Raw genomic sequence first — 27,927 nt, forward strand, 5'->3', positions numbered from 1 at the left:
AAAAAAGAAGCAAAGAAAACGTCGACGGTGGTGGGTGAGACCATGGATTGAAAAAAGAAATTTATTAGGAGCTTCCAATACATTGTTGAGAGAACTAGCCGTTGAAGATCCTGATTCATATTGTAATCATCTTCGAATGGATGAAAGTAAAAAAAAAAAGTTATAACTTCGTCGACAACGTGATGTCCGTCGGCTACAGGACTCGAAACAAAATGGCCGAATCCGAATGAACGATCTCTCAGTGTTCAGACCGTTCATTTCTCGTTCATTCGGAGTGGGAATGAAAGATACCGGATGCCAATATCCAACACTGTTGGATCGGTTCACTAATGAATTCATTCGGCACTCGTGTTTCATTTTTTGTTCAGACATATCATTTCGAGTGAAATGTACCGAATGAAAGGTGAAAATGAACAAAAAATGAACCGTCTGATATCACCTTTAGACGAAATGATACAGAAATGAACATTCATTGTTCTTTCTTTTAAATATGTCATCGAATGAAGTCGTACGTCTTGGAATTAGTTTAATTTGTGATCATTTAATCAAAGAGTTGACAAAAAAGAAGCAAAGAAAACGTCGACGGTGGTGGGTGCGACCATGGATTGAAAGAAGAAATTTATTAGGAGCTTCCAATACATTGTTGAGAGAACTAGCCGTTGAAGATCCTGATTCATATTGTAATCATCTTCGAATGGATGAAAGTAAATTTAAAGAAAAGTTAAAAAAAAGTTATAACTTCGTCGACAACGTGATGTCCGTCGGCTACAGGACTCGAAACAAAATGGCCGAATCGAATGAACGTTCTCTCAGTGTTCAGACCGTTCATTTCTCGTTCATTCGGAGTGAGAATGAAAGATACCGGATGCCAATATCCAACACTGTTGGATCGGTTCACTAATGAATTCATTCGGCACTCGTGTTTCATTTTTTGTTCAGACATTTCATTTCGAGTGAAATGTACCGAATGAAAGGTGAAAATGAACAAAAAATGAACCGTCTGATATCACCTTTATTAGTCTCTAGTAATACGTCTATAAAGGTGATATCAGACGGTTCATTTTTTGTTCATTTTCACCTTTCATTCGGTACATTTCACTCGAAATGAAATGTCTGAACAAAAAATGAAACACGAGTGCCGAATGAATTCATTAGTGAACCGATCCAACAGTGTTGGATATTGGCATCCGGTATCTTTCATTCCCACTCCGAATGAACGAGAAATGAACGGTCTGAACACTGAGAGAACGTTCATTCGGATTCGGCCATTTTGTTTCGAGTCCTGTAGCCGACGGACATCACGTTGTCGACGAAGTTATAACTTTTTTTTTCTGTGTGTTATTATATTGTTTTCATTCGGCAAAATGGTGTTCAAGTGGAACGATCAAAATACATTACTTTTTTTTAAAATAAATTTCTTCTTTCAATCCATGGTCGCACCCACCACCGTCGACGTTTTCTTTGCTTCTTTTTTGTCAACTCTTTGATTAAATGATCACAAATTAAACTAATTCCAAGACGTACGACTTCATTCGATGACATATTTAAAAGAAAGAACAATGAATGTTCATTTCTGTATCATTTCGTCTAAGCCGTGTGAACATAGAATGAAAAAAAATGAAGCATTCACTCGAGTGAACAATCATTCGAGTGAACCGTCTGATATCACCTTTATTTATTGTTTTATTTCGTTTCTAGGATCAAGCCACGACCCATAGACTGAGTCGATTTGAGGGTATTTCTATATTAACATTGTGATGTATAAATACTTTTTGTAAACATACAGGGAACATGGAATTGTGTACATACTATATTTAGCTGTAAGATAAATTGTAAGACTGCTATGTTTTAATAATAATTGTCGAATAAAAGGTAATGTGGGTAATGCCGTTTTTGTTTTAAAGGACACGTTCTTCGTTGCCCCATCGATGGGTATGATGTCTGATGAGTGATGGGATGTAGACTACCATAAGTATTAATTAGTAATATCAATTATACAGTTGTGTCAAATACTAGATTGAGAAAACTTTTAAATTTAAAATTCTTTTGGGTCGACAGAGATGTGGAGCGGAGACGCTCACTCGTTTTGTATTCTGTCAATCTCACGGTACCATGCAAATTACTTGGGCATTCACTTGGATCGAAGACTAACGTGGAAAAAACACATATGGACAAAGCGGAAGCAACTGGACTTAAAACTTCGCAGTATGCACTGGTTAATAGGACGACACTCACAAATGAGCACACACAGCAAGTTGACTGTATATAAGGCCATCTTGAAACCAATATGGACCTATGGCATACAGCTTTGGGGTACTGCTAGTAATAGTAACATTGAGATACTGGAAAGATTCCAAACCACAACACTGAGGACCATATTTAACATCCCTCAATACATCAGTAATAAGAACATATACCTTGATTTAAATAGGTATACCAACTGTCTAACAGGAGATAGAAAGATATAGCATCAATTACCAAAAAAGACTCTCAAACCACAAAAATGATATTGCCCTCAAACTCAGTGGAGATCAAAGCCTTCAACACAAAAGATTGAAGAGACATAGTGTCCCTACCCTAAAAAATAGATTCCTCAGGATGGAATGAGACACCTACTGGCTTTTTAGCGTGGTGAGACACCACGCTAAAAAGCCTAAGCGGATACACTCGTATCGGACAAAGTAGTGGCTTATTGTTGTGTTCAACAGATTGCCGCGGAGCAGAAAAAAAGAAAAAAAAATCTCACGGTAGATTTACGGATGCCCGAAGTATAGTATAAGTAATTATTAAATAAACATTATTTATTTATTTAATATAAAGGTCAGGCAACAAATCTTAACTCAGATATTTAAATAGACTGCACTATAAAGAATGGATGCAAACCCGATTACACGCTGACACCGGACTCCGGCACCGATCTGATCGCTGCAGCCGAAACTTTATTTGTGTATTTCAATAATTAATGTGTTTTAACTTGTCTTTGTGACGTTGAAGTATGTGTTAATAGATACGAGCTGCGGCAAGCAGGTCTCCGTTAGGTGGATTGACACATCAAACACTCGGGGAGATTATCCTGGTAAGCGCAGGGCCGGGAGGTGCGTGGGGTGCGACGCTGCGCAGAGGGGGGCGCGTCGGGATGGGCGGGGCAGGGTAGCGCCGCAGTTCCTCGGCGTCGCGAGCGCGCTGCGGCAGAGGAGTGCGTCGCGTCTCCGGCATCAGGGCCGCTGCAAGTGCTCCGACAGCCGCCGCCCCGCCGTATGCCGCGGCCTGAGCGTTCGCACTGAGCAGTGGTGTCTGCGGCGCTAGCACTGAGCCGATTCGACCCACGAGCGACGCGGCCGCCAAAGAAGACGAGCGAGCGTCCGTCGGGAATAGCTCCGCCGTGAACACGTAAAGCGAGTTGAACGCGAACGTGATCGCCAGCTTGCCCACGAAGTACATCACTCTTTGGGTCATCCCCGGACCTGGTGAACGAATGTTTAGGTATTGCGTTAAAAATTATCACAGATGTTCGTTAAATCTTTGCTTACAATCTGTATACATACCAACAAAGAACGGGACGACAGCAGCGAAGCCGCACAGCGAAAAAGCGACGGAAATCGTTATCTTTCGCCCGATGCGTTCCAGGGCCATCATGATGAGTAGTGATGCGGCGATTTCCATGGCCATGTTCAGCGCAAAATTAGTGTATTTGTTTCCGGCGAGTGCGATAGAATTTATGGTGAGGCCGTAGTAGACGAAGGCGGCCATTAACCAGCAACTGCAACACGCCATGAGACGAAGAACCAACGCACGAGATCGCGCCACCTGTCCTATTGCGATCCACACGCTCGTCCGGCCCGTGTTCCCCGACGACGTCAACGACTCGTTAATAAAACTTTCATCTATAGCAACCTATGAAATATTATTGATTTATTTTTCTTCTCAGCTATGAACGTCATAGATGGCACAATTAATAAGAGTCAGTTTGTTCGTGGAGTTTGTCCATTTTAAAACGGGACACTATCGAAACACATACAGACACACAGAACACGCGACATACAAAAAACACAATACATGCATGTGCGTCAAGGGCGCTCTCCTTACTGTAAGTTATTAAAGTTAAAACTTCCTGCTCGCGTAGGATAAAGATTAGAAGTAGAAGGAAATTATTAGCAACCTTATTCCATCGAGCAGCTTTCCTGACGACGGCGGCCGCTTCATCGACACGACCGGCCGCATGCAGCCAGCGTACGCTTTCGTCCAATAAAAGCCAGTAGGCGGGCAGCACCAGTGCGGGAGAGTGCACGACGCGCAGCAAACTACGCCATTGTGGGATGCGCCTTGCCGTCTCCGCGAACAGAATACCACCTAGCCCGTATGCCACGCCTGTTGCGCATGCGAACACAGCCCGAAGGGACGGTCTGGCGAGCTCCACCACTGCAACCGCCCTAGCGTTAATCTCTGTCCTGTATCGAGGCCGCCCTATAAGTAGTAACATACTTATCACGTACGCGGCGCTGTTGAACCCGTAGCCGAGTGCCGCCTCGAAGAACTCGAGCGCTATGTACGTATTGTAGTTTGGCGCCAGAGACTTCACGAGTCCGAGCACTCCTGCGAACGCCCCGAACACGCAGAACGCCGTGCGACGACCCCACCTATGAATTTCCACAGACAATACCGATTGACACTGCCGACCGCCGAACAATGCGGCCGAAATACAAAATATTATTATTCTTTTACCCGTCTGAGACGTAGCCCGTGAGCAGCAGAGCGAGCGGCAGCGCCGCGTTGCGCACTGTGCCTATCAAGGTTCGCCGCCACTCGCGGCACGCCAGGTCGAACTGTAACATCACACCGACATTATTTCACTGCGAAGATCAGCTTATCGGCGAAAACGGTCTACGGGTTGTCAATTTTTTAACCTCGGCGAATACTGTATCTCGATTTTGATAGAGGAACTGTTCACAAGGCAGGCTGTCGTCAGCATCGAAGTCGGTGGGGTCGCAGGTTTGGGCGCCGGGGCGGCGAGGTGCGGGGCGGCGGCAGGCGTCGGTCTGCACGAGCCGAGCCGCGGTGGTGTTGGCAAACTGCGCGCTGTGCGCCTCCTCGCATTCTGGCACCAGGCACCTTCAACGTTATACATACTGACCATACAGATAGGACATATTGTTAATATAAAACGGGTTCCAAAAGGTTTCACTTCGCTCAGGATAAACTCAAACTCAAACTCAAACTCAAAATATCTTTATTCAAGTAGGTAACTAAGTACACTTTTGAATAGTCAAGTTAAATTAATCGTAAATTTACATTTACTACCAGTTCGCAAGTCAAGGGCGTAGAGCGGGTAAGAAGAACTGGCAAGAAACTTTCCGCCACTCTTTTTAATCGCCAAGTATTGTCATACAAATTGTTTGAACTGGAGCAATTCAATCCCAAGGATTAGGATCATTTAAGTAGTCCTCAAATTTATAAAAAGCTTTGTTGATTAATTTTCGTTTAACGAGGACTTTGAATTTATTTAGTGATAATTCTCTAATTGCGCTTGGGAGTTTGTTGTAAAAACGAATACAGCTCATGTATTAGATTATTCTTAAACTTATTTACTACATACCAAGTTCAATCTCTAACCGATAAATGCAACCAATCTGGCTAAAATTATAGGATCTAGTATCCAGTGAATAAGAAAATAAAATTAATATCTAAATATACAAATTTTATTTTGTATAATTCCATTAATCCAACGAGATCTTATCTGTCGTGATCAATTACAATAACGATGGCATTGCTTTGTTTATTTATAGATTCGAAAGAAACGCAGGTAATTTTTTAATCACAATTGAATTGTAAAGTGATTTCTTGCGTGAAACAACTATAATTAGGTATTGTAATTATGTCGGATAATTCTTCGGCGAGTTCGAAGGGTTAATTGGCTTTGTTAGCATTTCAATGTTTGTTCAGCAATGAGAATTTATTATTCACGAGATTTTTAAAAATAGGTCCATAATTAAACAACCTCAAACAAAACAACAAATTAAGGATTTCATTTGGTATTTGATTGCAATAACTCACCGTTACCTACATAAGAGAAGCAGCTTCTAAAGTGGTAGTGAAAATATTACAAAGAATCAATCAATCTGCATTGATAGTAGGAGTACCTAGCAACAATATATGAAATGTTTAAGATACTCTACTTTTAAAAATGGGAACAAACAGTGCCCGAGAGAAAATTCCGTTATCTACTTGAATATTACAAAGAATACTTTATATTTATTTGTTTCAAGTACTTATGTACCTAAATAAAAAAATTGGCCAAACATTTGTTGGTGTTTTAGATACACATAAATGATCGGTCGTGAGACAGGCTGACCTGAAAGGCACGCGGTCAGCGACGAACACGTAATTGAGGGAGTACATCGGCGCCAACAAGTTGGGCAGTAGCAGCAGCAGCACAGCACCACGCTGCCACCAGCCGAAGGGGCCCAGCGCCGCCAGTAACGCTTCCACTCCGTCCGTGTCTTGCTCTCCCATCGCGCTTACTGCGCCTGCGCTCGCCGCTTATCGCCCGATAACACCTGCCGTATCTAAGATAATTTGGACATGTACATATTATATCATTTACTATCGAGAAATTAGCAAAATCGTCAACATACATAATATAACCTATTTATGAGTTGACATTTAAGAGGGAAAATAATTCAACATTTCCATTTAAATAAAGGTTTACATAAAGTAAAGGTCGTTTTATTGTGCGGCGTGAAAATTCATTTATTATTACGAGTTTTGTAATGCAACCCATATAATGTCTCGTTACATTTTATTATAGATATGGCAATACCTGCATTAGTTATATGTCGGTCACTCAAAATACAACAAGTACTTATAGAATTCGTAGTCAAGCGTAATTTATGTCGTTAAAACAGAAAACATCAACAAAACAACACCACTTGGTTAAAAGTAACGAGTACTTCGTCTGTATTCTATTATAAATTACAAAATCGAATACTCTTATTTTAATTTATTTAAGTTAATCGATAGTCTCTGCTGAATTAAGTTGTTTCATTCATAGGCCCATTACACATCAGTTATTTAGATATTCATAATACAATATTCATGCAGTTTGTGTTTTTCTTAAACCTCTCAAACTTTATCAAGATGGCTCTTGCAAAACATAATAATCTTTATCTTGGTTTTGGCTTTGCGGCTAAAATGCTTCCGCGTTATCTGCTAATAGTGTTCCCGTGAATCATTTCGCAGTTGGAAGCGCGGTTCGGGGACGCCGCGGCCGGTTCGTTTACATTCCTATTTATACGTGACACACATAGGACACTTGCGGTCGCCGACACCACGATACCCGCACGTGATAAACGTAGCGATTCAAATGAGGCGATAGCTAAATATTTATTTAGAATGGGCCACGAATTGAACGAGGAAGACTATTTTAGTTAAGTCATAATATTTATTTCGTGAGCACGTGGCGACGCGTGGTGCGAGAGGGTGGAGGAGAGCGGGGACGAGCTTCCTTGCAGTCTGCGGGTGCGCTGGGGCGGGCGGCCGTAGTTCGCACTTCGCACTTCGCACAGTTCGCTTAAAGTCGCCATGGAGCGAGAGCGTGTACCGTGGTATTGGCAGGCGCGCACCGCGGCGCTGCTCGCTTTGCCCGTTCTGCTCACGGGCATGTATGGAACCAACTATGTTTTCCTCGCCGCCCACACGCCACACAGGTATATATATATTGTAACACATCTACACTGTATTAGCTTTGTAAACAATAATTAATAATAAAAATAAAATACCTAAACTTATGTTACTGGCAGAGATAATTTATTTATAAATTTAAAAAACACGAATCGGTTCGACAGCTATCCGGCACAAAGAAAAATCTCAGTAGATTAGTATTAATAAATCAAGTGTGCGCTTAAGGTACCTTTTACCAAAGACAATTTAATTAAAGGAAATATTAACATTAATCTAAAGGAAATAAAGTCACGGATATCAGCTTCAAAATATATATTTCATAAATAATATAATAAATTCGTGTTAATAGCCCATATAGGAGTTTAAACATACCAGCTGTTAATGTTGCTAACTTACTAGGTACGACTTGATTAGCGATTTATGCGATATTTTAATTAAATATTAGACAAAGCTATATGTATTTGTATCAATACGAGGAAATAACATATTTGGATTTTGTTTGTACTATCAACAATGGCTATAGCACAATAATAATGTGTGAAACTTGAATTTTTAGGTGTTCGGCGCATAAAAAATAAAATAAGGCGCGGCAGCTTGCTGCTTAATTGCGCGTTAAAATATATTTTTTACGATATTATAAGCTTACGCGGTTTGAACAATTACATGTTAAATGCGGACACAGTAACTTCTACCAGTCTAGTCCAGTTAAAAAATGTCTCAAATGAATGTTACTCGACCCCGGAGGTCTCTATACGTAGATAAGGTGTGAACTGTGAATTTAATAAAAACGGGGGCGCGATGTACCGGATCTTGCTGTGTTCGGCCGACTGGCCCATAGAGCAGTGACAGGCCGGTGACCGACGACCGGTGACCCATGACACTGCATTTATCCGATGTCGGCCGTTATCCGACACGCGCGCCTCATCCACTCTCATCCGGTGCTCAGCAGTTTGACGCAGAAGCTCGATAACCATTACAACAGAGGTCTATCTGTAGAAAAGAGGAATATTATTGAGATTATCTCTGACATTTCTTAAATAATGTCAAAAATCTGCCCACTTTTACGATTTCCTTCAGTTGACAAGACAAAGAGCAAGAACAATCAAGGCCTCGGTTAGTTAAAGAAGTTTGCTTTACTTGGTCAACATAGTGTAATAGGATTCTTAATAATATATTATAATAATAATAAATAATATATAAACATTCAGCACGGATTTACTGTATGAAAATATTTCGTGGAAGTGGAAGAAGTTATTAGCACTGGGTCAGCTATGAATTCGGTGTCCGTGCACAATATCAAATCTAGTAAAAAATATTCATATTTAAGTATATTTATTTCCAACACACAAATACGAGGCATGCCTTTTAAGTTTTGTCGTTTGCAGAAAAAAACACAACTAGAACCTTATAGTACTTTTTATTGGTTTTTAAAGTATTCACCACGTAGCTTTATACACTTTTCCATTCGCTCAAACCTGTTATTATAACATTAATTCCACTCTAAAGTAGGTGTTCAAAATGGCTGACTTGAAAGCGTCGACTGCTTCTTCACCGGACTGGAACCTTTGACCACGAAGACTTTTCTTAATTTTTTGAAATCTAAAGAAATCGTTAGGGCTTAGGTCAGGACTGTATGGAGGATGGTCAAGAATTTCTACTTTTTCCTGCTTCAAATACTGAATTGTTTGACGAGCGCTGTGTGAGCTTGCGTTGTCGTGGTGCAGGGCGATGCAAAAAAAAAAAATTCAAAATTCAAAAATCATTTATTCACGTAGGTAACACAATGTACACTTGTGATTCGTCATTAAAGATATAAATATTAATGCTTCTAATTTTACATTTACTGCCAGTTCTCAAATCAAGGGCGTAGAACGGAAGAGAAGAACTGGCAATAAACTCTCCGCCACTCTTTTTAATCGCCATGTTTTTTTTTTTTTTACACAACGGTTGTAAGGAGCTGCAACCATTACACCATGTTCCACATGACATTTTAAGTAATTAATAATAAGAACATAAATAAAAACAAAGACTTGTCCCCTATCAGCAGGAGGCATGGTGAAATAGGAGCACGCACTTACATTCTCGTGGGAACAACACGCAAACACATAGTCGAAATAATTAACATCACCGCATACACGAATTCAAGTACGACCAGTCACCACAAGCAGCACCCGTTCACGAGTATGACGCATGGCCAGCCATCGGCCCCCTCGCCATATTTTAGGGAGAGAGACAACCCGACGCATGGACGCCGCCACAAGCAATGACATTTAAGCGAGCATGACGATCCTTGAAATGTGGACTTGGCTACATAAGAAAATAATAATAATACTGAAATAATTGGATACCACATGGATCACGGTTTGTTCCCACTTTACATTAAAACAGTCGTGGATGTTGACGATCGCCCCAGAGTCTGGAAATGCAGCCGAGAGATTCAGTCGTGTTACCTATAATATATACTGGAGCAACTCATATCCAAGCACTAGGATCGTTTAAATATTCATTTATATTATAATAAGCCTTAGTAAGCAGTTTTACTTTAATGTACGATTTAAATTTATTTATTGACAACGCTTGTATCTCACTAGGGATTTTGTTGAAAAAACGTATACAATTGCCTTGGAAAGAATTACTCGTTTTATGCAGCCTTCTGGTTGGTGCGCTAATTTTGTCTTTATTACGAGTACTATAATTATGGAAGCTACTATTCTTTTTAAAAATATCTATATTTTTCCGCACATACAAAATATTCTCATAAATGTATTGACTTGCCAGAGTCAAAATATGTAATTCCTTAAATTTGCTTCGGACCGACTCCCGTGGGGACAACCCACAGATCGCTCTTATAGCCCGCTTTTGCACTACAAATATCGATTTAATGTCAGCTGCATTACCCCACAAAATAACACCATATGACATTATACTATGAAAATAGCTGAAATAAACAAGCTTTGCTGTGTTCTCATCCGTAAGATCGCGTATCTTTTTAACTGCGAACGCTGCGGAACTTAGCCTATTCGAAAGACCTTCTATGTGTCGGCCCCACTGGAGTTTACTATCTAAAGTAATTCCCAAGAACACCGCATTATCAACAAAGTCTATTTCCTCGTCTTTAATTATTATGTGAGAATGACTACTTTTTACATTTGTAGTTACAAATTTAACACATTTTGTCTTCTTTTCGTTTAACTTAAGATTATTTGTATTAAACCAGTGAACTACACTGGAGATGGCACTGTTTACGTTATCAAGTGATGGATTTTGTCGTTTCACTTTAAATAAAAGCGAAGTGTCATCAGCAAACAGTACAACAGATGCGTCGCTTTAAGTTAGATTTTCGAAGTTTGGCGATGACTTGTGGTAAACAAACTGTGGTATACCACTCTGAGTTAACCATTCTACGATCTTCAAGTGCAATAGTCGCAACATGGCCAGTTTTTCCAACGAACGTGGCCACCATCTTCTTTGAAGTGCTTCGAGAACAAACGAGTTTAGTCGGCTTTGGCTCGTCTTGAAAGACCCAGATTGTAGATTGTTGTATGAAATCAGGATCGTAGCATAGATCCAAGATTCGTCATCACTGATGATGTCGTAGACGTGATTTGACTCTCTTCGGTTGAACCTTTGCAGAGTTTTCTTACACCATCTGACGCGGGCCGCCTTGCGATCGTCGGAATGCAGATGCGGTATCCAACGGCAAACAAGCTTTCTCACACCAAGCGCTTCATGCAAGATCTTCTGAATGGTTGTCCCTGAGATGCCTAATAGAGCCTCTATCTCTCGATACGTCACATGACGATCTTCGAGAATTAATTGTCTCACAGCAATGATGTTTTCTTCAGTGAAGGCGGATTTTGGGCGTCCTTCGCGAGATTTGTCACTAACACTAGTATGTCCACGCTGGAATTCTAAATACCAGCGTTCGACAGTCCGCAGACATGGGGCTTCATCACTGAACCCAGATATTAGCTCTTCAAAACACTGAAGCCGTGTCAGGCCTCTTCCAAAGTTGTAGAAAATTATTGCACGAACGTTTTCCTTAGAAAGATTCATTTTCGTACGTAACTTGACAGATTCAAATCGACGCTGTGACTAAACAATAGCATTAATCCTAATACTTTTAACTGTTTTGAGATTCAAAATGTAAACACATTCGAATATAGTACAGGTCCAAATTCAAAGTTGCCGGGAAATATGGAAACGACAGAACTTAAAAGGCATGCCTCGTATAAAGTATTTACAATATTCTTAACCAACATAGTAATAATAATACGTTAACTCATCAATATCGAAGTTAAAGATCTTTCTCACCGTCTTCGCTCCAGTTGATTTTAAAATTATGTCTTTTTATTCCCAATTTAACTTATGTACTTCGCTGTTATTCGCACTCTATGGAATCATTCAGTTCTGTTACGTGATTTGGCACTTTTAGCGTTTCTCTCATCTGCTCACAAATCCAGCAGTCTGTTCTGCAAATGCAAACAACTTTCAAAGTAGCTGGGATTATCCTCTCTGTCAATCTGAATCCCAAAACTTATTAGGTCACACTACTGCAACCAATACATCATGCTCCTCATCACATCTCAAAGCAATTAATTATAATAAATAAATAAAGAGCAATAGGCGTGGCGAAACAAGAGCACGTACTTACATCTGTCTATTTTCGGTTTTGGTAGAGTCAAATGTTCGTAACGTTTTCGTAATAGCCTTTATTTTAGGACCATTTTGGCCAAAATGTTAATTTTACATAGACACAATACATATATAATAAAATTATATTTGAAATAATATAGTCAGGCACCTAATCAAAATGTTTTGTTGTAGAAAAAAGCTGTTAGTTTTAGTAGAAATTCGGGATTTCTCTCAAAGGAAACATTATGTAGATAGCAGAGCGTCAGAACTCAGAGTTCTGACGCTCTGCTATCTGTTCTATTCACTTATTTTTAGTACTGTTTTTTGTTTTACCTCAATTAGAGAGAATGACTGAACATATAATTAAACAATACCTACCTAATTGTTTCCAATCGGCCACGGTATTAATGAATGCTGTAAATTCATTTATAGAGTAATAATTAAGAATGGACCGGAGTTTATTTACTCATCTGTGCAAATCTGTACGTGCCAGAGCATACTAATATTTTCCATTAAATACTAATGTCATATTATTGTACCTACGACTGTTAAATCTGGACGTTAGCGGATCGGCGCCTTTCTAACTGTTTATACGAAGTCTGTAAATCTCTCTCGTCTCGTCTCTCGCGAAGGTCAGACATAAAATTACTCTGAAAAGAAGTCTCGGGAAGTGATTAATAATACACAAAATGTTAGCTATTTATTTTATTCCAGTTTCGTAGTAAGTGCTATGTGCCTCGATCGCGCACAATCTCCGTGCAGACCTGGTTTTCATCTCGTGTAGCAACCTTATAAAAGTTATATAACAACCAATAAAGCTGACTTGTTTGCTTATTACATTCATGTTATAAATAAAAAGCTGTGTGATTTCCGAAAATAAAATAATTATTAAAAGTATGCTTCAGAAACGATACACTCAGGCCAACGTATTGAGGTCAGTTCTCTCCGCGAAAAAAAAACACTGTATTAAGAGGTTACCAATTCGACGTCTATTTTTTTCTTCTGCCGTATTAAGGCCCTATCCCAGCACGAATTGCTGTGTCAGTGTCTCGGGGTGCACTGCGGTGCGCAGAGAGGCGCGTCGCGTCGGCCCGTAATAACAATTAGTTATGTAAAACATTAAATTAAAGTAATTTTATCATTTTTTTTCTTCTGAAATGGATTACTTGGCTTGCGATTAAATATATCGTGTAAATTTCAAAATTATGTTCTATATATACATTTTCGTCTTAAAATGAATTCAAAGTGTTAAAAATTGGCTATGTTTGGATTTTTTTTCTATCGAGCGAAGTTATTTAAATCGTGTATCGATCTTTGAAAATGGATATATAGGTGCGCGAGAGGTAAGCACCATATAAAAATAGTTTCTAGACTAAAAATGGCCGCAGTGGAAAGACAAAGTAAAAAACTTCTGCACGACAAAAAGTATATAATAATGATTACTAAGGGATAGTTCTAAAAATCGGACACGGGTTTCGCCTCTGGGTGTTCTCAACGCACTGCCCGCTGGTCGCGCTGCCACTGGCTGCAAGGCTCCACCCACCGCGCCCGTGTCGTCACACATAGCGGTAAAATCACCGACGCGGTGGAAAAGAGGAGTGCTATTATTGTTCGCCACATCAGCCCCCCCGGAGACCGTTACGGTCGAAAATAATCCGGGAACCGAACACGACGCCCGCTCCGAGTACAGCGATCTTCCACCACCGCTGGCTTCGACACTGGATCTGGTGATGAAAGTATGAATGCGGGCTTGACTCTGTCCACTGAAACAGTTACAACTTTACCGTTAAATTCAATGACAAAGGTTTTATCTCCTCGCTTTATCACTTTGCAAGGGCCCACATACGGTGCTTGCAGTGACTTTCGTACAGCGTCTTGGCGAAGAAAGACATGTGAAGCCGTCTGTAAATCTTTGCTGACGAAAACTGGAGTAGCACCATGGCGAACTACCAGTGTAGGCTTAAGTTCTTGCATTTTATTCCTGAGTCGTGACACAAAATCGGAATAGTCTACGACCTGTTTTGGAGAATGGTTGAAGAACATACCAGGCAGTCTCAATGTTTCTCCGTATACTAACTCTGCGGACGACGACCCAACGTCTTCTTTCCAAGCAGTCCGAATGCCGAGAAGAACCACCGGAAGAGCTTCAACCCAGTCGTCGTTAGCATGGCACATGATCGCTGCCTTGAGTTGCCGGTGAAATCTCTCCACCATACCGTTCGCAGCCGGGTGATAAGCTGTGGTCTGTAAATGATTAAATCCCATTATACGTGACAATTCCTTAAAGAGATATGCTTCGAACTGCCTGCCTCTATCAGTTGTTATCTTCTCAGGACAACCGAACCTTGAGATCCAACCATAAACAAAAGCATTGGCCACAGTGTCTGCTTTAATGTCCTGAAGCGGCATGACCTCCGGCCACCGCGTGAAACGATCAATAGCTGTTAAGCAATATTTAAATTCGTGACGCATTGGTAATGGGCCTATAAGGTCGATGTGGACGTGGCTGAATCTATCCGATGGAGGAACAAAATCACTGACAGGAGCACGGGTATGTCGAATAACCTTCGAGCGTTGACAAGCCAGGCAGCTCCGTGTCCATAATCTGCAGTCCTTTTTAATATTGGGCCAAACATACCTCTCAGACACCAGCCTAACGCTTGCTCTGACCCCCGGATGACTCAATCCGTGCAAGCAGTTGAAAGCTTGCCGTCGAAATTGAGGAGTCAAATAAGGTCTTGGTGTTGAGCATGACATATCACAAATAACTGTCTTACCAGAGCCAGAAATGTCTATCTTCTGCAGGTCCAAAGAACAGTTATTGCTGCGTAACAAGTGTTGTAGCTCGTTGTCTACGATCTGTGCTGATGAGAGATTATTTAAATTAATCACGCTAGTTATTGTTTCTACTCTGGATAGAGCGTCAGCTACTACGTTATTATCGCCTGAAACATGCTTTATGTTTGTAGTGAACTGCGACACAAAATCAAAATATCTAAATTGTCGAGGTGAGCAGTTCTCAGAAGCTTTTTGAAACGCAGAAACGATTGGCTTATGGTCGGTAAAAATTGTAAAATCCTTAGCTTCAACCATATGCCGAAAATATTTCACAGCTTCATAAATCGCCAAAAGCTCTCTATCAAAAGGACTATACTTCTTTTGAGCGGTATTTAATTTCCTCGAGAAGAAACAGAGTGGTTGCCATACAGAATTAATATTCTGCTGTAAGACAGCTCCGATTGCGTTGTCTGATGCATCCGTCCACAATGTCAGTTCTGCAGCTGGATCAGGATGCGCTAAAAGAGTAGCTTTAGCTAAACTAGCCTTACAAGACAAAAACGCCTTTTGCAGTTCATCAGTCCAAGTAATATTAGTACTGGGCTTAACAGCTGGACCAGAAAGAAGCTCGTGCAATGAGGCCTGCACTTTAGCTGCACTTGGAATAAATCGTCGATAAAAGTTAATCATACCCAGAAATCTCCGAAGCTCCTTGATCGTCTTGGGTGGAGGAAAATTCTGGATAGCTTCTACCTTTTGTGGAAGTGGTCTGGTACCTGCAGAGGAAACGATGTATCCGAGGAATTCCACTTGCGACTCACCAAACACGCATTTAGATGCATTAATCATTATTCCATAGTCCTGAAGGCGCTGGAATACTTGATGCAGGTGGTCCAGGTGTTGAGTTTCGTTCTGCGAAGCTACTAAAATGTCATCAATGTAAGGGTAACAGTAAGGCAAATCTCGTAGTATTTCATCCATAAAGCGTTGAAATGTTTGAGCAGCATTGCGAAGACCAAAACTCATGAATGGAAACTCAAACATTCCAAATGGAGTTGTAATAGCTGTCTTCGGAATATCGTCCGGGTGAACTGGTATTTGGTTGTATGCTCTAATTAAGTCTATTTTACTAAAGACTGAACATCCAGAAAGGTTATGAGCAAAGTCAGCTATGTGACGAACTGGATATCGGTCGGGTATTGTGCGTGCATTCAATGCACGATAATCGCCACATGGTCGCCATTCGTTGTTTTTCTTCGGAACTAAGTGTAATGGCGATGACCAAGGACTGTCAGATCTGCGAGCAATACCTGATCTTACCATATCCTCGAACTCCCTCACAGCAATACGGAGTCGATCCGGTGCCAACCGACGAGGACGACTGTAGACTGGAGGTCCAGAAGTAGTACGGATATGATGCAGCGTATTATGCTTAACCTTGAGCATAGACAGGTCTCCCGCTGGACGAGTGATGTCGGGAAACTGTGACAAAATTTCGTGGTAACGTGAGGTACCTGTAAAAGATTTGATGTGGCATAAAGCAAATGAAGCAGGTTTAGCTGAAGCACTAAGCGATGTGACATTGTCTATCAAGCGATTAAGCCTAGCATCAACAAGCAAATTGAAATGCGACAGAAAATCTATGCCTATAATAGGTTTGGTTACATCAGCTATCACAAACCGCCACGTAAAAGCTCGTCTGAGTCCAAAATCTAATATTAAATTAAACCATCCAAAAGTGTCTATCACTGAACCATTCGCTGCAAAAAGTTTATAGTCTGTTTTATTCAAGCGTCTATTATTAAATAATTTTTTTGGGTAAACACACAAATCGGAACCAGTGTCAATTAAAAATTGTATTTTAGTCTTACGATCGGTTACAAACACACGGCCACCAGTCACACTATTACAGTCACGCGTCGCCGCCTTCACTGACTGCGCCGCTCGTTTCCCGGCGGAAACGAACAGGGTGCGCGACACCTCGTCGCCTTAGTGCCAAAACGTCGATGAAACCAACAATGTCCCGGGCCAGCATTAGAGCGGCTCCGAGACCGATGTCGCCAACGTGGTGATTGCCCTCGATATCTCGAGCGCGAACTTGATGTTGTTGACAACGCCGCTACCTGGCGCGATAGGTCGTCAATGCGCTGGGTTAGCACATCTATACTCGAAGTCGGTGTACCTGCCTGAGACGTCGCGGCAACTTGCCTATCCAGCTGCGGGGCGATCTCATAAATTTTATCAACAATCCGGGCTATAGATTCCAGAGGTAGGTCACCTTGAGCAGCCATAATTGCCTGAACATGGTCGGGTAACCTGCTCACCCAGATGGACCGTATGAATTCTTCTGGTACGTCTTCACCCGCCAGGCTTTGAAGGTGCCGTAAAAATTGGGAAGGTTTTCGGTCGCCCAATTCCTCGTGCGTTAGTAATTGACGAACTCGTTGCTGTTGCGAAATTGATAGACGCGATATTAATTCAGTTTTAATTTTTTCATATTTCCCTTCTGACGGTGGTTTGGATACCACATCTTTCACCTCACAAATATATTTAAAGTCCAAATTCGCGGTGACGTGGTAGAATTTTGTTGCATCTGCGGTAATGTTGGCCAACGCAAATTGACCCTCCAGTTGCGAAAACCAAAGTGCAGGTTCATTTGGCCAAAATGGCGGAACTTTTATGCCAACGCGGCACACTTCGTCTTTACCTGCCGTAGCCATGTTTCACAAATAAAATGTCAAATCACACAACTAATCACGTAACTAATCACGTCGGGGTCACCAATTTATAGGTGCGCGAGAGGTAAGCACCATATAAAAATAGTTTCTAGACTAAAAATGGCCGCAGTGGAAAGACAAAGTAAAAAACTTCTGCACGACAAAAAGTATATAATAATGATTACTAAGGGATAGTTCTAAAAATCGGACACGGGTTTCGCCTCTGGGTGTTCTCAACGCACTGCCCGCTGGTCGCGCTGCCACTGGCTGCAAGGCTCCACCCACCGCGCCCGTGTCGTCACACATAGCGGTAAAATCACCGACGCGGTGGAAAAGAGGAGTGCTATTATTGTTCGCCACAGATACATAAACTACTCAACTCTACCATATATTTTTTCCATTCGCCCTACTTCAAGAAACGATGACGAAAAATGGAAAGAAACAATGTACTTTTTTGGAGTTTAGCGATAGGACAGGTCCTTAAAAGCTGAGTGCGTGAAAAAGAAAGAAGTCTAGAGCCATATCTGGTGCATAAGGGAGATTTCTCGAAGATTTGTAGTGTTTATGGTAAGGAAATCGTTCATAACGATGGACTACGAATCCAAGAATGTTCTTTCCACAAATCTGGATATTTTTGTTGCTCTTAACGCTCAAATAATATTATTGACCATTTGACCTTCTGGCAAGAATTCTGAGTGTACAGCACAGATACTTATAGAAAACTCATTTCGACTTTTGATCAATTTAGGAAGGTGACTCCTAAGCTTTTCAACTAGTTTGCATGTCAAACCGGTACTTATACAACAATTCGTTTCATGTACATATATTGTGTCGGAATTCACTCGTACGAGCATGTCTTCAGCGACTCTTATGCGATTGAACAATATAATATAAATATATTTGCAAATTTATACATAGAGTTGAATTGAAAAATTCTTGATAGTCTAATAACTAAAGTCCGTTTGAAGATACCAACATATTTTTAGCAGAATTTGGCAGTCTTAGATTAGATCACGTAAAAACAAGTTAAACGTTTCACCTATAGACCAGTGCAGATAGCCTTTAAAATAAATAAAAAGTGAAAAAAATTACAGTAGGATGAAACCCATTAGAAAAGCAGGGGAATATGATCAAAATGATAGGAAAAATAAATTACGGTCGATCTGAGGTCGGGAAGGGTAGGGGGGGGGGGAGTTTTAAGGGTAAAAAACGGTTTATCTCAATTTCCGGCAAAACTAAAAGTCCTATCGAAGAAAGTTAAATGGCAAAGTTGTAGGTAATAAAAAGATCTAAAACTTTTGTATTCACACATTTTTCACATAACCTCAAAAATTATGTGAAAAATTCAAAAAACCAAGTTTTTGGTTTTTAATTTTTTTCTTTTACAAAAATATTTTTTTTTTAACGAAATTTGGTGAAAACTTACCTTTCTATGTCCCAAATACGCTGTAATTTATTTGATCAAAAATATTTATTTGTTCACCTTATTTTGAATTAATATCGAAAAAACACCCTAATTTTCAATCGAAAATTCTGACGTCAAAATTTCAGCTTTTTTCAAAAAGTTGGTGTGCTTTCAGTTCGTTGAAATCTCTACTTTCCTATGGTAAAAAAATATTTATATATTACCATAGTAAATCTTCTCAGAAAACGCAAAAAATCGTATGCAGTAACGCCCAGACCTGTCATCCCCTTCCTTACTTCTCTATGAAATACGAAAATTTTAGCCCATCTAAAGGCTACATTTTTTTTTTAGGTCACTCAGGTATATATAAGTTATCTTAAAATAGTAATAAATAGGCATCTGATTATAGTTTAAAGAAGATTCATAGAGAAGTAGGGAAGGGGATGACGGGTCTGGGCGTTACTGCATACGATTTTTTGCGTTTTCTGAGAAGATTTACTATGGTAATATATAAATATTTTTTTACCATAGGAAAGTAGAGATTTCAACGAACTGAAAGCACACCAACTTTTTGAAAAAAGCTGAAATTTTGACGTCAGAATTTTCGATTGAAAATTAGGGTGTTTTTTCGATATTAATTCAAAATAAGGTGAACAAATAAATATTTTTGATCAAATAAATTACAGCGTATTTGGGACATAGAAAGGTAAGTTTTCACCAAATTTCGTTAAAAAAAAAATATTTTTGTAAAAGAAAAAAATTAAAAACCAAAAACTTGGTTTTTTGAATTTTTCACATAATTTTTGAGGTTATGTGAAAAATGTGTGAATACAAAAGTTTTAGATCTTTTTATTACCTACAACTTTGCCATTTAACTTTCTTCGATAGGACTTTTAGTTTTGCCGGAAATCGAGATAAACCGTTTTTTACCCTTAAAACTCCCCCCCCCTACCCTTCCCGACCTCAGATCGACCGTAATTTATTTTTCCTTTCATTTTGATCATATTCCCCTGCTTTTCTAATGGGTTTCATCCTACTGTAATTTTTTTAGGTTTCAAAAATTATCGGCACTGGTCTAGTATGCCTAAATTGTAAATGAGTATTTTTATATTGCTGTACTGGATTTTAAGATCTAAAATATGCAACAATAAATATAACTGCAATGTTCTGTTAAAATACTAATGGCCAATATCTAGCAATTTCCGGGTAATAATTAGTGGCCGAATTTGTTTATTGACATGTTCAAAGGAGTGAGTCAGATTATTGCTTTAAAATTGACAGAACAAATTTAACTAAATAAATTAACAAGAGCCGGCATAAACATACAGTATAATTTTAAAACAGTTAAATATTAACAATACTTAATTAGCTTTTGGATTTATTAACCAAAGATATTTTATACATTTTCATTTATCCGAAATTAATAATATTGCGTTGGCTCATGGAGAACACCTACATTAAGAATAATGATTGTAAGTGATCGTCAATGTTCTTCCTTGGGAATATTCCGCGAGCGCGGAGAGCGGGCGTCCTTGAACTGGGCGCGGCGCGTTAGGACTGAGGTCGCACGTGGCCCCGATCAGTCACGTGACCACGATGCGAATCCCAAATCTTGAAGCAGTTTGATGTACAGGGGAACATCACACTATTTTTTTACTTACTAATGAATTAAGTTTGCCATCTCGACGAAAGGTTCGGTGAGTCATCGCGTGTAACCTGATCTGTTCGCTGTGTGTGTACCCGCACACTTATACTCTTTACAACTTAACACGCAACTTGGGTGAGTGGAATTACTGCTTTTAAAATAGAACCGGTCGGCGACACATTCATGCCCTTATGCGACCAATCGGCCTTCGGTGAGAGCTTAGCGCCGCTATGTTCCTACACGCGCATAAATATTATGTATTTACTTATAAATCGTAATAAATTCAGTCGCCTAGCACCCATGGGTCCCTACACTATTAATAACGACTTATATCAAAGTATTATTGCATGCAAATAGCGCGCAATTAAATTAATATATTTCGTAAGAAAAATCCTAAAGCCTGCAAATCCTTCTCGGCCGCACGCCACTTGTACATAGCGAGTGACCTTCCGACCCCTGGGCTCCCGACTCGTTGCCGCTTAGAATTAGCCACAGGCTCAAGGTTCACTGACCTCACCCACGCTTCTCATTCACAGCTTCACCGCACCTACTTTGATATGGTCACGCGCCCAGAAGAAGTTTTCCCTGATGGCTTAAACAAGTAAAAGATATTAACAAAGAGCGCCGTTGATATCGTACACGCGTGACTGTAAAAACAGCTCCGACATGTTTGACCGGTCACGGAATATAGAGCAGTTGTCGGTTCATGTCGAACCGAACGATAAGCGTAACTGCGCCGAATAAATTCCTTTAAAAAATATTCAACCCACTCCCAAATGCACTAAGGAGAATTCAATTGAAACAAGATTATTTGTAGACATTCAATGTGTGAAGTGTTTATTAACTTGTTTACATACGGGCGTATGAAGATTCTTATCCTCTGTGCTTTAAGTCTCTCTGTTTTCCCTATAAATATCCATCTCTTTACAAAAACCCTCTGTATATATGTACCCGTCCCGGTAGAAGATCAGTCCACAGTCGAAACATGCTCGGTCGAATTGTAAACCTCTTCCTTCGGGTTTTTGATATAAGTATAAATAAATAAAATACATTAAAGGTGAAGGCAAAAATAACTGTTCTACCGCATTAATTCATTAGCAAATGACCGATCAATTTTAGCGTAAGGTAAACAAGACCTGTAACGAGAAAATAAAGGATTGACGTACCGAGCTACCTTCACACCAATCATTGACCCATATTTTAGTCAACTACAACTGTACAATAATTATGGTTTTACTTTCATTACCTATTCTAATGTTAACATTAGCAGAATATTTATGTTCTTATGTATAGAAGTTTCCCGCGAATTCACCCACGTCACCATACTCACCAAACACCAACTCTTCATCCTTATAATATTCGTAACGTTTGACGACTCATTGGTCTAGTGGTTAGTACCCCTGACTGCGAATCCATGGGTCCCGGGTTCGATCCCCGGCTGAGAGAAACATCGATGTGATAAGCATTTGGTGTTGTGCTTAGGTCTTGGGTGTTTTAATATGTATTTATATGTCTATCTATCTATAATATGTATGTATATCCGTTGCCTAGTACCCATAACACAAGCTTCACCAGCTTAGCATGGGACTAGGTCAATTGGTGTGAATTGTCTTTAAAAAAAAAAAAAAAAAAAAAATTTAACAAATTTATACAATTCATTTCTTCATACAACAAATACATTTTTGTGTGAATAAATGATTTATTCACACAAAAATGTAAGAACCGTCAAATGTCTTTGCCGTTGACAGATTGTAATAGTAGGGGAGCCCACGATGCTAAATGGGGATTAACTCGAGCGTCATAGAGACCTATTGGGTTGCGAAGCTTAGATAATTATAAGAAAAATATGTTACATAATGTGTACCTTTTCATCGGTGGAAGGAGCGGCTATAGACTTTCAAAAATGAAAAAAAAACTGTGCCATGGACATACTTGAGCGCGTCAGATACCTATTGATAGCATCCATGTCCTACGTATTTTTAATAATGTATGTTTGCGTGGTGGGGGTGGACGTACGTAGATAATAGTTGAAAATGAAAAAAAAAAAATTTCGCGCGTCAGATTTTGTAAGGGGGTGTTAAGTGAACCTAAAAAAAAGTTCTCATCTAATAATCTGATGATTTGGATGTGACACATACTCGCGGTCGTTATTAGAATGTGCAAAAAAAAAATCGCCATTTTGACATACTCAAGCGCGTCAGATTAAGATATATATGGTTCATCTTTATGTCCTAGACGTGATACCTTATAATCTGACGATTATCTGGGATTATCTGGGATTCGCCTAATCTGATACTTGATTAATTTTTTTTTTTTAAATCATTGAACTTAATTGATTGATAAGCTCTGAAAATAGCAAAAAGTGTATGTTGTTCGAGTAGAACTTGTATTTATTATATAATAATTTTAAAAAAATGCTTAAAAAGAATAAAAAATATAAATTTACTGGAAGAACCGGTATACTTCGATGATATTCTAAAATATTTATAAATTTTTCTAATGTTTATAATGTAAATTTTATTGATTTTTGCAAAGTAGTTTCACCACAAAATACACACTTTATGTTAATATTACTTATAGTTTATATTTTTAAAGTAATATAGGCATCACGCAGCCGCACGTATTAAACTTTATCGACGAATTTTTCTGACATCGGCTTGTGGAAATCGTCAGATTATATATTTTTCGTCATCCTTGAATTATTTCCTTAAAAATTAAAAATTAAAAATCAGCCACGCTCGAGAATGTCGAGATGACGTTTTTTTTACAATTTTGCAGCCCTCCCCTTTCTTTACGTTACTTGCAAATTGTCAGATTAGTGAAATATACACTTCTTAGCATGTAACTAACTTAGCCTGATGCGCTCGAGAAAGTCTGATCATTAACTTTTTTACTAATCTGATCCTTTATCCTTGACGGGCGGCCATATATATGGAGCTCATATTTGGTAGAGATACTTAACCAGGTACATCTCCCTGTATATTAATCTGCCACGCTGGAGTAAATCCCGAAATCCCCTTTGTGGCTCCCCAGCTATAACTGATAAACCCAAAAATAACGAACGATTTTTAATTGTTTACTTTGAAAGATGCGTCTATGCGATAAGTCCGTTATGTAGGATAAGTTTTATTTTGAGTATTGGCGAAAAGATAAAAGTAGGACTGGGCTATTCAGTAGTCACGTTTCTTGGAAAATATTATCTACAAAGATCCGGCACTGACGAAAGAAGGTAGAGAATTTAACTTAAAAATTTCCAGGTGTCATTGAAAGCTGAAAAATCATCTTCTATAAATCAATTTGAATTAGTCCCATTTTAAAATTATTTCTAAAGAACCGACTATATAACTTACAGATGTCTAGTCCCCGAGTGCGAGGGTGGGGATGGGGTCGACGGGGGAACGGAGAGCCCCGTTTGGGCGCACGCGACGAAAGTGTGGGGCGAGTGGGCGCTGTTGCCCGACGAGCCCTGCCACAGGCCTAGGCTTGTCGCCGCTCATTGCCGAGACGCCACTGCCTTCGACAACACCACGCTGTTGCCTTGCGACCGTCACCTCTACAACCATAGCGCCACTATAGTCTCAGAGGTCTGTTCCAATCATAAATTTAATCATAAGCATTAATTTTTTATTATCGTTTAGTAAATATTTATAACAACTGATTTATTTCAGTTCGATTTGGGCTGCCAAGAGTGGAAGCGCACGTTGGTGGGAACGATACACAACGTGGGCATGCTGGTCTCGCTGCCGATCATGGGATACGTGTCGGACAGGTACCTACTTCAACATCATATTGAACTTTTATGGCTGCAACTTTTGTGGCGATCGATTGAGACATGGCGTGTGGCAGGTGGGGCCGACGGGCGGCATTGGTGGGGAGCGGCGTGGGCGCTGGGCTGTTTGGCCTGGCCAAGTCCTTCGTCAACACCTACCCGACCTATCTCGTTATGGAATTTTCCGAAACTGTCTTCGGAGCCAGCGTCTATCCGGCTGCGTTTGTACTCAGTAAGTGTAGTCGAGCGTGGTGGGGGTACCACTTTAAATTATTTTTAAAATTTCGTAAATAGATTCTTGCGTCCCAATATTAATTGAAAGTCAAGAGATAAAAGTAACATAATCGAAGCGAGGCTGACGGGGAAAATGACAAGAAATCTCTTTTTAAGTAAGAAGTTAAAAAAAGGCAGCTTAACTTTTTCACAATAATAATAATCGTTTATTTGCAAAGAAAGTTTAGATTGATTCATTATAAAAATAGGCATGATAATGGCTTATTAATTGTCATAATGTCATATAATAAGAACATTAACATATTTGTAATTGTCAAAACTTATGGTCTAAAACTCTCCTAAGCTATAAAGGCACCTTCCCCTTTAAAGCATTACACGGCAGTGATCTAGGAAGGTGTTTAAACAGTTTGATAGCTATGAGGTTACAATTTTTGAATACACATCATGGTGCAACATACCCACAGCGGTGTTTTGAATTATTTTGGATGCTTTTTTGCAGTCATAACTGCTTCTAGGATATAAACTTGGTACTGTCAAAATACCGAGTTCATAAAAAAATGGTCTACAGTTTACAAGAGGTCCACAAAAAAATAAGTTGTAGCTAAAATTTTGCTTTTCTAATGTAAAAAATATTCATAAATTTTTTTCTTACAAAAAGAAACTGCGTTAATAATGATTTTACACATAGTTAATTAAACGACTGGTAATGTGATGATAATTTAAAAATTGCAGTGATCGAGTGCCTCGGAGTAGAGCAAAGGATTTTAGCGAGCTTGCTGCTGGGCGTGCCTCTAGCCGCGGGCGCGGCCTCGCTGGCGTTACTCGACTACGTCACGGGCTATTGGCGTACCTGGGCACGCTTAGCCTACCCGCCCTCCTTTCTGCTCCTACTTTACCCTTGGCTGCTGCCTGAGAGCGTGCGCTGGCTCGTCGCCAAGGGAAGGATCAGCGAAGCGATCGAAACTATCAAGAGAGCCACCCGAGGAAATAAAGCTGCCTTTTCCGAGGAGACGATACATAGAATGTTAGCGACGGATCAAGTCACCGAGAAGGTGGAGGTCGTCGTTGAAGAAGAGAGCTTGTCCAGAGCGTTCATAAAGTGAGTAGCTCTTATTTATTTCCGTTTCGCAGCCTGACCAAAGACAAGGCGTGAATGCGGCCGACCGGAGCGGATCGACCGCCGCAGTGTGTACCTATTGACCAATGTAATGGTCGTTGCAGGTATGGCGCGTTACGGCGTCGCTTAGGAGTGTGCTTCGCTTGGTGGGCGTCCGGCGTGTTCGTGTTCTACGGGCTGGCCGTGCGCGCACATGCGCTCAGCGGCTCGCCCCATGGAAATTACGCGCTGCTAGCGGCAGCCGAGTTGCCTGCGCTTCTGCTCAATACGCTGCTCCTGGATCGCGTGGGGCGGCGCCCGCTTCTCACCGCCGCCTTCTTGCTCACGGCGCTGGCGTTGACCGTTATCCCGTTGTTGCCCGAGGGCAGCGTGGCGGGCACGGCGTTGTTCCTGGCCGGCAAGATGGGCGCGACCATGGCGCTCAATGCACTCTACGTGTATACGGCGGAGCTGTTCCCGACACGCGCCCGCCAGCGTCTGTTAGCTGCGTGTTCGACCTGCGGCCGTCTCGGCGCCATTCTAGCGCCTCAGACGCCATTGCTTGTGAGTACTTAAAGCGCATTAACACAACATGCGAGTCTTCATCCGGACTTAGTCCGTTGCAAAATTGTACTTCCGATTCAGAAGATATGCGTGTAAAATGTACATACATACTCCCGCTTCGCCATATCACAGTTGCGCGCGTATCATACAAGTGTCAAATCATTTATTTCAATCAGGCCTATTAAAAAGGCAATTTTATAAGTCAAAATTACTTTGGAAACTCAATGCGCTGCCATTCTGTATATTTATGTATATTTCTCATTATACGGTTAATCAATGCATACTCAATGATAGTGTCCGTTCACCTTTAACCAAACTGGGTGGTGCTCCGCAGGCGGCGTACGGCGCGTGGGTGCCGACATCGGTGCTGGGCGCGTTGCCGTTGCTGAGTGCGGCACTGACGCGGCTGGTGCCCGACACTCTGGGCCGGAGGCTTCCCGATAGTTTCGCCGACCTCGGCTCCAGCGCCACCGACCTCTCCGACCTGCCCTGACCGTTCATTCCTTTGGAACGTCCGCCGTCGAGTCTCATGGTACTGGCGGCGTCGGGTCACGATCACCCATAAACACAGGGTTTTTATTTAAAATTAGATATAAGAGCCGCGGTACCTTCTGCGAGACTTCTCATTCCTTCTAATAAACTCTGATGCTTTCTTGATAAGGGCCGTGTCAGATATGAATTCGGTAATGTGATTACGAATTTGTAAAAATTGTGCACCTAGGCTTAATCAGTGATAGCTTTCTACGAAGTAGGAAGTCTGTAAGTTTTACTTATATTGTAAGTCGTTAGTTTTATTTGCACATTGTTTTTTGAATGTACCGGCTACTACGGCCGAAAGAGCCCAGTGTACAACTTGTGGAACAAAATTAATAAATTGTAGTACATTGAAATAAAGCAAATAGGTATGTCTATGTAGAATTGTAGTAGCTTGTAAGAGAATTAAATACAAAATTAATATCGACAACGACGACATTTATTGATTATTTCCCAGAATTATTTTGATGGCTTCCGTTTCAGAGGTGCTCAATAATACTATTCACAAAGTATTCAATATCAATATTCTTTATTTGTATTGATGTATCACCAGGGGAATGCCACATCATAGGTTATTTCGTTTCCTTGATATTTATCAAGGCACAATATGTAATGTGTAATTGAGAGTAATCTGTATAAAACATGGCGTTAAAAGGCGTTAATTTAACAAGAGATCCATAATGACCATAACACCATAGCAGGACTTGTAAATTATGTTTTCCTCTGTCCAATCCTAACACTGTATCGCTGTTTAGTTTCGTCAAAGACAATTTTTCTATAGAAATCGAATATATGAGTATTTATATAATTAACAATCATCGCAGAATGATAATAAAGTCAAATCTACGAGCTTGGTGTGTCATAAGGACCGGT

General features: G+C 40.4%; 2 protein-coding genes across 4 annotated transcripts; one reads left to right on the forward strand and one right to left on the reverse strand.

Moving 5' to 3' along the window:
- Positions 1-1,709: 1,709 nt before the first annotated feature.
- On the reverse strand, positions 1,710-13,494 carry LOC125061425 (organic cation transporter protein-like). Of its 3 annotated transcripts, XM_047666893.1 has the most exons (8): positions 11,992-13,494; positions 8,482-8,667; positions 6,350-6,563; positions 4,905-5,109; positions 4,723-4,823; positions 4,160-4,637; positions 3,546-3,894; positions 1,710-3,464 (listed from the first exon to the last, which is right to left on the reverse strand). In XM_047666893.1, exons 3-8 carry the CDS (start codon positions 6,508-6,510, stop codon positions 3,052-3,054), a joined length of 1,707 nt encoding a protein of 568 aa, XP_047522849.1. In that variant the 5' UTR covers positions 6,511-6,563; positions 8,482-8,667; positions 11,992-13,494; the 3' UTR covers positions 1,710-3,051. The 3 variants fall into 3 exon arrangements, with proteins under 3 accessions (XP_047522849.1, XP_047522858.1, XP_047522841.1); XM_047666902.1 differs by lacking the exons at positions 8,482-8,667; positions 11,992-13,494 and having other exon boundaries at positions 4,160-4,419; positions 4,483-4,637; positions 6,350-7,214; XM_047666885.1 differs by lacking the exons at positions 8,482-8,667; positions 11,992-13,494 and having other exon boundaries at positions 6,350-7,214.
- On the forward strand, positions 7,456-27,484 carry LOC125061462 (solute carrier family 22 member 6-like). Its single transcript, XM_047666936.1, has 7 exons — positions 7,456-7,703; positions 24,210-24,441; positions 24,526-24,626; positions 24,704-24,858; positions 25,593-25,959; positions 26,082-26,520; positions 26,855-27,484. The coding sequence occupies exons 1-7, from the start codon at positions 7,579-7,581 to the stop codon at positions 27,011-27,013; spliced, it is 1,578 nt and encodes a 525-aa protein (XP_047522892.1). The 5' UTR covers positions 7,456-7,578; the 3' UTR covers positions 27,014-27,484.
- The last annotated feature ends 443 nt before the right edge of the window (positions 27,485-27,927 follow it).

Source organism: Pieris napi, chromosome 2 (genome assembly GCF_905475465.1).
Source record: "Pieris napi chromosome 2, ilPieNapi1.2, whole genome shotgun sequence".
Taxonomy (NCBI): Eukaryota; Metazoa; Arthropoda; class Insecta; order Lepidoptera; family Pieridae; genus Pieris; species Pieris napi.